At 44.9% G+C, this 12707-nt stretch overlaps 1 protein-coding gene across 5 annotated transcripts in view; it reads left to right on the plus strand.

Moving 5' to 3' along the window:
• Nucleotides 1–12707, plus strand: part of NUP214 (nucleoporin 214) — a 94348-nt gene that overhangs the window by 20310 nt on the left and 61331 nt on the right. For 3 of the 5 annotated variants that reach the window (XM_040632079.1, XM_040632081.1, XM_040632082.1), the window contains exons 14-21: nt 1921–2018; nt 4768–4854; nt 5049–5198; nt 6087–6245; nt 8673–8776; nt 10616–10798; nt 11483–11568; nt 11667–11750. In XM_040632079.1, coding sequence (XP_040488013.1) covers nt 1921–2018; nt 4768–4854; nt 5049–5198; nt 6087–6245; nt 8673–8776; nt 10616–10798; nt 11483–11568; nt 11667–11750 — 951 coding nt within the window. The remainder of the gene's footprint in view (nt 1–1920; nt 2019–4767; nt 4855–5048; nt 5199–6086; nt 6246–8672; nt 8777–10615; nt 10799–11482; nt 11569–11666; nt 11751–12707) is intronic. The other 2 variants (XM_040632080.1, XM_040632083.1) reach the window with 1 other exon arrangement.

The following is a 12707-nucleotide window of genomic DNA, read 5'->3' on the forward strand; positions in this document are numbered from 1 at the left end:
GATTTTATTTATTTATTTGACAGAGAGACAGCCAGCGAGAGAGGGAACACAGCAGGGGGAGTGAGAGAGGAAGAAGCAGGCTCCCAGCGGAGGAGCCTGATGTGGGACTCGATCCCGGAACGCCGGGATCACGCCCTGAGCCGAAGGCAGACGCTTAACGACTGCGCTACCCAGGCGCCCTTAGCATATATTTTTTAAATAAAATACTTGAGAGTTAATTGCAGAGACTTCACCCCCAAACACATAAGCACATATCTCATAAATACAGGGGTACGTGATATGTTATCACACTCAGGAAGTGTAACCATCATCTAATCAATAGCCCACATTGACACTTCCACGATTATCCCAATAATGTTCTTTATGGCTTTTTCCCTCCAGTCAAGGACTACATGTTCTATTCCAGTTTTTTCTCTTTAGTCTAAGTGTCAGATATTTCTTAGCCGTTCTCATCTTTCTCAGCATTGACGTTTGTGGAGAGGTCAGGCCAGTAGTTTGGGAACGGTCCCTCAGTTTGGACTTGATTGTTTCCACACGATGAGATTCTGTTTAAAAGTTTTGGGCAGGGGCGCCTGGGTGGCGCAGTCGTTGAGCTTCTGCCTTCGGCTCAGGGCGTGATCCCAGCATTATGGGATTGAGCCCCACGTCAGGCTCCTCCGCTGGGAGCCTGCTTCTCCCTTTCCCACTCCCCCTGCTTGTGTTCCCTCTCTCGCTGGATGTCTCTCTCTGTCAAATTAATAAATAAAATTTAAAAAATAAATAAATAAATAAAAGTTTTGGGCAGTAATACCACGTAGGTGATGCGTATCATGTCACATGATTTCATTTTGTCCTGACACGAGTAATATGAATTTGCTCATGTGGTTAGATGGTGTTTGCAGGTGTGTCTCAGTTTTTAAGTGGGTTATTTTCATGAATGTCAGCGATGATACGTAGCCAGACATGTTTGGGTAAACATTGAGTGTTTGAGTGTCAGGAATAATGTTATCTTGGTAAATATTGAGCAGGCACTGAGCTGGGAATTCCTGAAATCATATCTCTTACCTATCTTACCTATTGCTCAGGAGAAAAGACTGCCTTGTGGAGTTTGCCAAAGTCACTTCATTCTAGGACTTTTCCTCCAATTCTGAAAGACGTCTGTCTATGACCCAGAAAGCTAAAGAGTCTTGCCTTAGTCTTTTCACATCTGTGTTCAGTGTAGGCGAGAACATTTGAACTGTGATGCACATACATGGTCTCCATTTCCACTGCTCACCACCCAGATCCCCACCCCCATCCCCGTTGCCGTTATTTAGTTCTTAAAGTTTGGAGGGTCCTGGGTTATTGGATTACAGTTCCAGTGGCACTCTAGACTCCTTGGAGGATCTTCTCCCTAACAGTCCAATCATGCTCTCTGGAGGTGAGGTTTGGGTATGAGTTTTTGGTATATTTGTTTTTTAAAAGCTCCCTGGGTGATTCTAATGTGCAAAAGAGCAAGACTTGTTCTAGAAGCTTCCAGGAGGGTCCTGAAGACCCTGCGAGTTCTTATAAGGTAATGGGATTATTTGAACTTTGTCCCCAGTTCCCAGGGGTGCAACAGGAGTCTCTGGGGAGTAAGGATGGGCCAAATGGCCAGCCTCCTGGGCCTGCACAAACATGCACATACCTATTGCTATCAGAGACATTCCAGTTTTACCTGCTTTATAAAAGAGTTTCCCATCTAAAACGTACTACTGAAAACTTAAAAATGTATTACATGTTTTTTCGTTATCTTGGAACAGGCCTAACAAACTGGTGTCACTCTCAATAACAAAAATCATGAAGGGGGCTGGGGACACCGAGAAGCTTTTTTTTTTTTTTTTAGATTTTAGGGAAGGACACATATGCTGGGAGAAATAATGGCAAGAAACGCTGTCTGTTTTCTCTGACGTCTTATTCCAGCAGGGCGGTCTACTCAGGGCAGCCCAGGCCCCGTGCCCTCAGTGGTACAGAAGTCACCCAGGATAACCCCTCCAGTGGCAAAGTCAGGCTCTCCCCAGGTATGTTCAGGCCCGACTTACCATGGTGTGAGTATTCATCTGCTGCCCGTCATGCGTGTTTATAATAAAATGGGTTTTCGTGTTTTAGAACTCATGCCTTCGAAATAGTGCTCAGGGCTATGTGATGGGAAATACTAAAATATGAGCTTGGAACATTTGTAATGTGTGCTTCTAAAAGCCACTTATCTCAATCCCAGAGTCTTAGCCTTGTTTTCTCTGCTGGCTCCTGAGCTTGTCCGTACTGTGCTGTTCACTTTGTTGTATTCTCTCTCTGTCTGAAAAGACTGTAGCGCCTGATTTTTTCTCTCGTTCCCAAAGTAACTGAGAAATCTATACAGTGCCCTCTTTTTCTGTGCTTTCCAAAACATCTCCGTTTATCCACGACATCTCAGTCTATTTTACTTAATTTTTTTATTGGCATATTATACACATGGGGGGAAAAAGTATTCCCATACACCAGCTGAATACACCTTGGTAACCAACACTCAGATAAGAAATGGCACGTGACCAGGACCCCAGAGTTCTCCCTCATTTTTCCTCTGTGTCCTTTTAGTTATTCATCCCTTGCCGAAGGGGGCTCCCTGCTATGATTTCTGACAGCGGAGCTTAGTTTGGCCTATTCATACCTTCTCTAAAGTGGAATCACACGGTGTGTATTCTTGTATCGGGCAGTTTGGCTCAACATTACGTTTGTGAGATTGATCCAATCATTGTGGCTGTATGGAGTTCATTGGGTGGCTATACAAGTATTGCTTCCAGGTTTAAGTTATTGCGAATAGCGTTGCTGTGAGCATGCTAGTTGAGGTCTGGGGGTGAACATATGTATGCATTTCTGCTGGGCGCACGCCGAGCAGTGGAATTGCTGGGTTATAGAACATACGTGTATATTTCTCCTCAGTAAATGCCAACCGAGAACATGTGAGAGTCAGCTGCTCCGGATCCTCGTCGGTTTATTTTTCACTTCTTATTGTCGTATTTTGTGGTTTTAATTAGTATTTTCCTGATGACCACTACAATTCAGTCTTTTTTCCATGTGATTTTGGCCATTTGAATATCTTCTTTAATGGTGTGTCTGTTCTCAAGTCTATAACTATTCTTCTATGGGGTTGTCTGTCTTCTTACTGATTTCTGTAAGAGTTCCTTGTTGGGTACACACATCCATGTGTGGACACAGATAACACAGATACTTTCTCTGTGAATTGCTTTTTCATTCTGCTCGTGGTGTCTTTTGATGACAAGTTTTTAATATAGTTCAGTATGTCACTTTTTCTTTTATGATTAGTGCTTTGTGTGTTCTGGTTCCAAGGTCAAAAAGATCTTCCTGTGTTTTTCTAAAAGCTTTATTATTTTCTATTCATATTTAGATTTACAATCCGTCACCTCAGTTTATTATTATGGTTTAACTTCAAGAGAATTTTATGTCACTTTCCCACTTGATTTGCATGCCCTCGGGACCAGAGTCATGGTTTTTCCTTCTCTTCCCCAACCACAGCCCCATTCCTGCCCTCAGCACACACCCCCACAGGGCACACAGTAAATGCCCCATTTACAGGTCTAGCTTTTGGCGTAATGCTTGCCTTGTGGGACTTGTTACATAAATGCTTGGTGTTGACGGGGTGCGTAGTAAGTGCCCAGCTTATAGGTCTAGCTTTTGTCATGGTGCAACTCACGTGGTATTTATTAGATAAATGTTTGCTGTTTTGATTGCTTATGCAGTCTGAAAATCCTCTATATGGTAATTGCTGTAGGTATCAAATAATCTAAAAGCCATCTCAAGTTATAATGTCTCTATAGCAGAATTCTTGATTTCTGTCTCCCCCAGAACTTGTTCCAGGTGGTTTCCTCAAGCCCCAAACCCAGAAGTCATTCTGGATCCCTCTATTTAACAGAAGCTCCCCTTGGTCCTTCCTAGCGGAAGATTGTGTCAGTTGTGCTCTGATGGGGCGGGTGCGTGGCATAAATCCACATCTCTCGCCCCTGTTAGCATCATATTTCAGGCCATTGTCATCTCTTGCCTTGTTACCCTCCTGACTGGTCTCCCTATTTCTTCTCCCTCTCACTGACATCTGTGCTCGATTTAGCAGCAAGAAGGATCTTTTAAAATCCTAAATCAAAGAACAAACTCTCCTGGAACTCCAGTAGTAGTTTTCCAGCACTCTTAGAAAAATATCCAGACTCCTTGGTTTAGTCGTACATGACCTGCCCAGCCCTTTCCACTTCCCTCCCTGACTTCTCTGGCCCACATTTACTTTATCTCTTGGCCTTCAGCATGCCGGAGTTCTTTCCTGCCTCGCAGTCTCTGTGCTTGCTCCCTCGCTGCCTCGAAGGTGTTTCCCCTAGAACTTTCCATAAGTTTCTGCTTTACCTCAGGACTCAGTCCAGAGACTGTGCTCAGTGAGGACTTTCTGGGCCTTCTCTCCAGTCGTGCCCCCTTTCTCTTCTTAAGTTTCTATTTACTTTTGTCCTATCACTATCACCAGCTGGAATGATCTGACTTGTTTACTTTGTACCTGTCTTGGCCCAGGAGAACCTAACTGCCAGGAGAGTAGGGACCTCCTCTGTCTTGTTCACCTCTCTCTCCACTGTCTGGAACATGCCTCACAGCAAGGTACCCTGTCAGTATGGGTTCAAAAGAACGGGTGAGGGAGTAGTGACTGTATTGTGAGGGTGCCAGGCACTGAAGCAGCTGCTTCAAGAGGCCATACGTGTGGTGGGGGTGCGTCTGTCAACCTTGTGCCTTCCATTTCAGGCGAAGTCACTTCAGCCTCCAGTCACAGAAAAACAGGGACATCAGTGGAAAGAGTCAGATCCTGTGATGGCTGGAATTGGAGAGGAGGTAAAGTCGTTCCTGCAGATTTTTTCCAGAAGTAGCTCTGAGCGTGCGCCTGGCGTGGCTCCGAGTGCAGACTTGTGCATGACTGTTTTGTCCTGGTGTTCAGCCGTGGTGTGCCCGGGGGCCACTTGCTATGAGGGCCCGGGAGCAGTGACAGCGTTCAGACCGAGGGCCTTCCTCTTTTCTGGCTCCCACAGATTGCACACTTTCAGAAGGAGTTGGGAGAGCTGAAGGCCCGGACTTCCAAAGCCTGTTTCCAAGTGGGCGCTTCGGAGGAGATGAAGATGCTGCGAACGGAATCCGACGACCTGCACACCTTCCTTTTGGAGATTAAAGAGACCACGGAGGTCTGTGCTCGCTGACGTTCTTCCGGAGTTGGATTGCACTTCGTTGTTGCTCTCCTAGCACTCCATTCTTCCAAGGGCCCAGTGTTGTTTTTTTAGAACAATGGGTAGTTCACCTAGGAATGCCCAAGTTCAAATCCTCTCATTGGCACTTAACAAGTTATATGACTTTAGACAAGTTAATGTTGCTACTCTAGGTTTTAGTTTTCTCATATAGAAAATGGAATAATAGTTTCCACCCCATTGACCTATACCAGCCATTCCATAAAAGTCTATTATACTTTCTAATTTAGGTATATTTGAAAATTTACCTTATTTTATAATAAATTGTTAGGTTATAATAGAGTTAGGTTTAAGAGCATATACAGTATAGAAATACCAAGTATTACTGCTGATCTCAAACCGTCCTGTTTGGTAGGTGGTATTGCTCTGTCTGTCTTGCAAGTCAGGAAGCTGAAGCGTAGAGAGGTGAAATAATTTGCCCCGAGCTACCCAGTTGCCGTGTGCCAGTCCCGGCCTGTCTGCCTCCAGAGCCCCGCTCTTAAAACATGCTTGCAAAGAGGAGAGTTCTCTGGGGTGTCGGCAGTGATTGTCTCCAGGTAGTGGGACTGTAGGTACTGTCAGTAGCTTTTCTTACTCTTTGAGTTTCTGGTCACTAGAATATGTGGTTTTTCAATGAGGAAGAAAAAATAACTGTAAAAAAGTGAATATTTGTATTTTCCCTTCCAAGCAGTGCATTTCTTTTTTGTATGAATTTCTGTTTGAATACTCACAGGTGCATCATGTAAGCTATTTGAGAAACACCAAATAGTTGTCCTTGATCCGGACAGAAAGGCGTGTTTCTCAGAAATGCCACTCTTTGTCTCAATACGGCCCTTGTTCCTTTTCTAGTCTCTTCATGGAGATATCAGTACCCTGAAAACAACTTTACTCGAGGGCTTTGCTGGTGTGGAAGAAGCCAGGGAACAAAACGAGAGGGATTGTGACTCGGGGTATCTGCACTTGCTCTATAAGAGACCCCTGGACCCCAAGAGCGAAGCCCAGCTCCAGGTAGGAGAACCCAGCCCAAGTGAGCTGTTTAAAATGGACTCCTGCAGGTCATTCTCCTTTGCGAGGTCTTGGTGCGGGTGCCTGCCCTTAGGAAGTTGTCGATTTCCTGTGAATAATTTGCCCACTTTCCATAGGTGTCCTTGGCTGTGACCAGGAAAAGAGCACTTTTCCACTTCATGTTTTGTAGAGTTAAAACTAACATTAGAATTCTTGATTAAAGTGTAATCTTGGTAGAAAGCCTACCATTGAAAAATATATATTTAAAAATCAGATCATAAATAATAAGTTTTTGTGTCGCAGTTACTCGAGCGCTAAGTACGGTGCTGGGTGTGTTTTACACATTATTTCTAGACTTCACCTGCACTGCAAGATGAGAGTTACTGATACCATTACACAGTTGAGGAAGTTGGGCTCCGTGGTCTCAGGAGCTTGACCACGGTGATGATGTTAGTACGAGCGAACAGTTGGAAAGCTCCACCTGCTGGGGCTCTTTCCTGTACACCATACTTCAGCAAAGTTACTTCTCTCATTCATTTATAATTATTCTTATTCTCTGTTGTAGCCAAATCTGGTTTTTGTTTTCGTCTTTCAATTTACTGAAAATTGTAGCATCACAGTCTTTAGAGGGGTCACCTCCTCCCTCCTCACATTTGCCCAGAGTCCTGGTGGGAAATGGTGCACAGGTGGCCGCTCTGAACTTCCTCCCCTAGAATGTGAGGTCTGTGAGTGTGATGAATCCCCTCCTGCCTCGGGGAGTTTGAGACCGCAGACTCTACGCTTTCTGCCATTTCCATCCCATACCTGGCAAATGGACTGGTAGTAGGAAAAGGAACGAAGTGATCCTTGTCCTGGAGAGGTTGAGGAACCCCTGCTGTGTCTCTCAGCCCTTGTGGTGTTGCTGGAGGACTGTGGGTGTTTACTGTCTTAGCAAGAGAGAGCAGGCTCCCTGCCTGCCACTCATCAAACGACCACCTCCCTGTTGCATCTAGAATCACTTTGTTCCTCCGTGCGTTTTCACCTCTTGCTCTGTGTCCAAACTAAAAGAAAAGCATGCAGCTTTTGGGGGAACACTTCCCCCATTCAAAAGGAAATGCTTTTCTTTTTTTCACAGTACTTAAGCAGATAATAATAGCATTTATCGAGCACATACCATGCGCAAAAGAAGGGTAAGGAAACAGATACTGGAACTGCGCAGGTGTCCCCATGAATCAGTGCTGGAGCCTGGCTCTGGTGCGGAGCCCGTGCTCTTCCCCACTGTGCCGCGCTGGACTGTGCCGCTCTGGGCCGTTCCCGCAGCTGGATAAGTGGCAGTGGAAAGGGGAACATAGAAATACAACGTGGGATCTGTTGCTATGGCAGTGCAGATGAGGGAGCAGCTAAGCCACAGAGAAGAAGTCTCTATGACAGGCCTTAAAAGAGAAGTTGGCTTTTCTGGTAGACAGAGTGGGAGGGCACTCAGAAGCAGCAGCTCGCGAACGCACGAGGCACGGCGGCAGTTGAGGTGCTCAAAGGAGAGGGCCTCCCTGCAGCCATCCAAGTAGTGAGCTGCGAGTTATCCCTGGTGCTACGGTTACTACTGCTTCCTGGAATCAGCCCGGCTCTTCTGAAAGGCCAGTTTGCTCTTTTTCACTCAGGGCGTACACCCTTAGCCAAAAGTAATTTCGAAAATACAGTTAAGCACAGTAAGAACTTTGTACAGGTGTAAAAACTTATTCCTAGCGTATAGCACATTGTCTTTCTCTGTATACATGTTTAATGGAATGCTTCATCCTGATTTCACTTTTCATTTTTGAGAGTCGGGTTGTGTAGCCATGAAAGTTAACACCAGACTGAAGTCTAAAGAAAATTACTGCAGGCCTCAAATAAATCGGTGTGAATTTTAGTGAATGGTCAGTTCCCTGTCTAGTGCTGATACTATTCTTTGAGAAGAGATGAGTTTTTCCTAACTGGTAAGAAGACTTACGTGTCCTATGCTATGAATAGATAGGTTCAGAATTATTTTCAGCACTTCTGTAGGATAATTTTGTCTGTATTATAGTTAATTTCATGGGTGGGAGAGCAAAAGCCAAATGGATGTGTGGTTGGAGCAACAGAGTGCAGTGGAACATTCCTAGAGCGTGCTGAGTTACTTTATAGGAGCTGACAAATGAGAATAAGCAACCGCGTGTGTTCCCCGGAGCCCTAGGCCGGCACACCCAACCTGCTTGCCTGTGTTGGTAGCTGCTTCTGTCGCAGTTAAAAAGGTTGAGTTCTGTTGTTTTGTTTTAATTATAACGTTCTAATGATTATATTAAAGCCTCTTTTATTTTCTCTGTTCAGTATGGTTCTCGGTATAGAAATATTGTATGATTATTTTGATTGTTTTGGTACACCCTCCTCCAGCTACCGGAAAACTCAAGTCATTTGCCTTCTCGCCTTTTCTTGTAGGAAATTCGGCGCCTTCATCAATACGTGAGATTTGCTGTCCAAGATGTGAACGACGTGCTAGACTTAGAATGGGACCGGCATCTGGAACAAAAGAAAAGACAAAAGTGAGCGAGGTCGCTCATCCGCCACGGGCCCTGACTCAGAACCCGGCGGTGGTTCTTTCTCTTTGACCCAGTCACTGTATTTCTGGAAATCTGTTCGACAGAAATTATAGCAACCTTTGCAACAGTTTACATAAAAGAATTTATATTGCAGCACGATTTAGGACAGTGAAAAGTTGGATTCAACCTAATGTTAGAAGTTAGAGGAGTGGCTGAATAAGTCCAGTCACATTTTTTTCTTAACGTGGAGTACTGTGTAACCACTGAATTTTTTTCCCCCCAGAAAATATGGAAGAGGTAAGATAAAAATCATACTGGATGATCTCAGTTTGGAAGTCTAAACATAGAAAAGAGGCTAGAAATAAATCTGTCACAATATTCAGTTATATCTGTGAGATGGGATTAAGAGAAATTTTTCTTTTATACTTTTCTGTATATTCCAAATCTTCTTGTTGAGAAAACATTCCTAATTAGCGTGGATAACTGGGAAGAGAGGCGCAGGAAAACCTTGTACTACCCTGGTCTTCTGTCCCCAGATGTTTGGTTGTATGCCATCTGTTTCCCTGAAGGAATAGAAGGCGATACTTCGTGAGAACAGTGAAGTGCCCACAGGAAAGCCGAGAAACAGATGAGCCCTCAAAGTGCTCGGCTTCTGAAACACCTACACTTGATTATTGTGATTAGGCCTGTAAGGAACCAAACTGGGAAATGATCTGTTTACTTGTTGTTCTGTGGGATCACAGAACTTGTAAGTGGGACAAGCTGGGTGTGATGTCAGGGGCTGGGCTAGAGTGTGCTTAAAATTCAGTAAACAGAATTTAATATGTCATATTGTACAACACAGAGGAAGGCTTTTTACCTGACCTGAGAGCCTCAGTTTGGAGCACAGGTAGGGGAAGGTGGAGGTGAGCCTCGATGCTGCAGACGCTGGTCTGGGGGAGGATTCTGTGGCCTGGGCACTTGTCCCCTGGGCAGTCGATCCCCATTAGAGATTTCCCAGCTCACTGCGCTGGTTCTGAATTCATGTTCAAGCGCGTGGGAGGGACTGGCTTGACCTGACAGCAGGAGCCTTCTGTTCTGCGTGACAGATGGATCGCTCTCTGCCAATTAGTAAGTTGCTTCTTACAAAGTATATGATGCTAACAGAGAGACCAGGCTTTCTTCCCCTTTATGACAACCGTGGATTTTCTACTTTACATGTTTTTTTTTTAAGTTCTTTTCTGCAGAGTTTAAGTTCATAAATCTGTACTTTTCTAGCGCATCTCTGTTTTGAAGTCCTTCTAAATATTACCTTGTACCCTACTGAAATGCCTTTTTAAAAATTTATGTTGAACTGCCCTGTCACCAGAAAGAAAGGGCCTGTTGTTCCTTTCTTGTTTTAGATCTTTCAGGTGGGGTACCTCCTTGTTCCTACACCAAGATCTTATCCCAGTGTTTCTTAACAGCACCCTGAAGAAATGACTGATTCCCATAGATCTCTAGTGGACCCCAGGGCTTTTTTTTCTTGGTGTAATTGACATGCAGGAAAATAGACAAACCCTAAGTATGTAGCTGAATGCATTCCCCCCCCCATTTTTGACACTCCCCGCCCTTTTCTTCCCCGGAATCTCTGTGAGGTTTTGTCTGATGTTGCTGGCCTTTGCTACAGGCCCAGCCTACTTACCCTAAACTTCTCCTTCCTCATTCTTTATTTTCCTTGTGAAGCTTTCATCCCGTTTTTATATTCTGGTTAATTTCCCGATGCTGCCTGTCCACCGGGGGTTCTCCATTTTATTCTTTCACTGTTAAAGTTGTAGTACTTGGACCATTCATGTTGAATTCTTTCCTCCTTGCTGTCAACAGACGCTTGCTTGTGCCAGAGCGGGAGACCCTGTTTAACACCCTAGCCAACAACCGGGAAATCATCAACCAGCAGAGGAAGAGGTTAAATCACCTGGTGGACAGTCTCCAGCAGCTCCGTCTCTATAACCAGACCTCCCAGTGGAGCCTTCCCTCGGATGTCACCTCCCAGAGCGGCACTCATGGGTGTGCAGGGGAACAGGCCTGTCGATGCTACTGGCACTCGATGAATGTGGTTGAAGGAATAGATAACTGTTCGGGAGTCAGGCGCAAAAGTCGTAGAGCAGTTCAGATGTGGGTTTGAAAGTGACTGCTGTTGCCTGTGTGATCCTGGTCAGGTTCCTCACCCTCTCTGATCCTTTGTTCCTTTGGCTTAAAAATGGGAGTAACAATACCTGCCTCAGGGGATGATTGGAGAGTTAAATTAAGCGTGCCAAATGAAACAGGCGCCCGTAGACGTGGCAGAGTCTCTAGAAATAGCTCTGTTCTTTCGAAAATTACCTGGTAGAATTAGATTGATTAACGTGTCTAGAAGCTCAGACTTGTCATTTTGTTTGAGTAGAAACTTTCAGGCCTGGCAGTTAGATAGTTTACTCCTGAAGTTACCAGGCTGATTTAATGTTTCTGCCTTTAAGCCAAATGTGTACGTTCTAACTGCGCTTTGTGCTACAGCTCTGTTAGTGCTGTGTTCGCTGGGGGTTGGGGAGGGAGGGTGTTCGAGATTGTAATCTCTTCCTTTTGGATTGATTATGTTGGTTGATTGGTCAGATTTCCTGTTTCTGTGTTGGGGAGCCTTTCATCTCTCACATTTATATTTGGGGAGATTTCTTACATCATAGTTGGTTTGTATATAACATGATCCTTTTTCAGTTTTGACAGTGACCTCGAAAGTCTCCGTAACGCTTTGTTGAAAACCACCATAGAATCTCACACCAAGTCCTTGTCCAGAGTGCCAGGTAAACACATTTTTCTCATTCTTTAACTCTGTGTTTTCTTCTGTTGCCTTCTTAAAAACCAAGTCTTAAGCACTTACGGGTTCATGAATTTCTTGTAGCTAAACTGTCCCCTGTGAAACAAGCACAGCTGAGAAACTTCTTGGCCAAGAGGAAGACCCCCCCAGTGAGATCCACTGCTCCAGGTAAAGGGAACTGGTCCTGAATTTTTTAGTATCACACATGGAGTACCTGGTATGGAAGTAGGATGGAAGGAGGAGTCTGTGTGTATCCGTGTTTGTGTTTTCCTTTAGTTCTTAATAGGAAATAGAGAAAATGTCCCCAGAATCTGTTGTGCATCTGAATATTAGAGTAGGGAGCAGCGTATACATACTGGACAGGGCAGTTCAAGGTAGTTGCCGTGGCTCTGACATTGTGTTCTGCAGTCCTTCAGTTATGTGGTGGTGCTTCCCAAGGGTTTGGAGGAGCCTGAGCTGGCACCAGGGACCCAGGCCTCCGCTTTGTCTGGAGATGCTTTACTTGTCTAATTTGTATGGGCTTTTGAGTAGAATTGTATTCGGGTAGGGGGAACTACTTAGGAAATAAAGCAAAAAACTGCTGATAAGGGAATGATGGCACAATGCACTTGTGGAAAAGAAGCCATGTGACTAATGAAAAAAAAGTTTGGGGCGCCTGGGTAGCGCAGTCGTTAAGTGTTTGCCTTCGGCTCAGGGCGTGATCCTGGCGTTCTGGGATCGAGTCCCACATCGGGCTCCTCTGCTGGGAGCCTGCTTCTTCCTCTCCCACTCCCCCTGCTTGTGTTCCCTCTCTCGCTGGCTGTCTCTATCTCTGTCAAATAAATAAATAAAATCTTAAAATAAAAATAAATAAATAAATAAATAAATAAATAAAGGCAGACGCTTAACCGCTGTGCCACCCAGGCGCCCCTAAAGATTTTATTTATTTGAGAGAGAGAGCCATCCAGTGAGAGAGCACGAGCAGAGGAGAGGGGCAGAGGAAAAGAGAGAAGCAGACTCCCTGCTGAGCAAGGAGCCCGATGCTGGGCTTGATCCTAGGACCTCAGCCAAAGGCAGCCACTTAACTGGCTGAACCACCCAGGCGCCCCTAAACATTTAATTTTTAAAGTTGTGAACTATAACACA

This window comes from Ursus maritimus, unplaced genomic scaffold (assembly GCF_017311325.1).
Source record: "Ursus maritimus isolate PB19 unplaced genomic scaffold, ASM1731132v1 scaffold_17, whole genome shotgun sequence".
In the NCBI taxonomy this organism is placed as follows: Eukaryota; Metazoa; Chordata; class Mammalia; order Carnivora; family Ursidae; genus Ursus; species Ursus maritimus.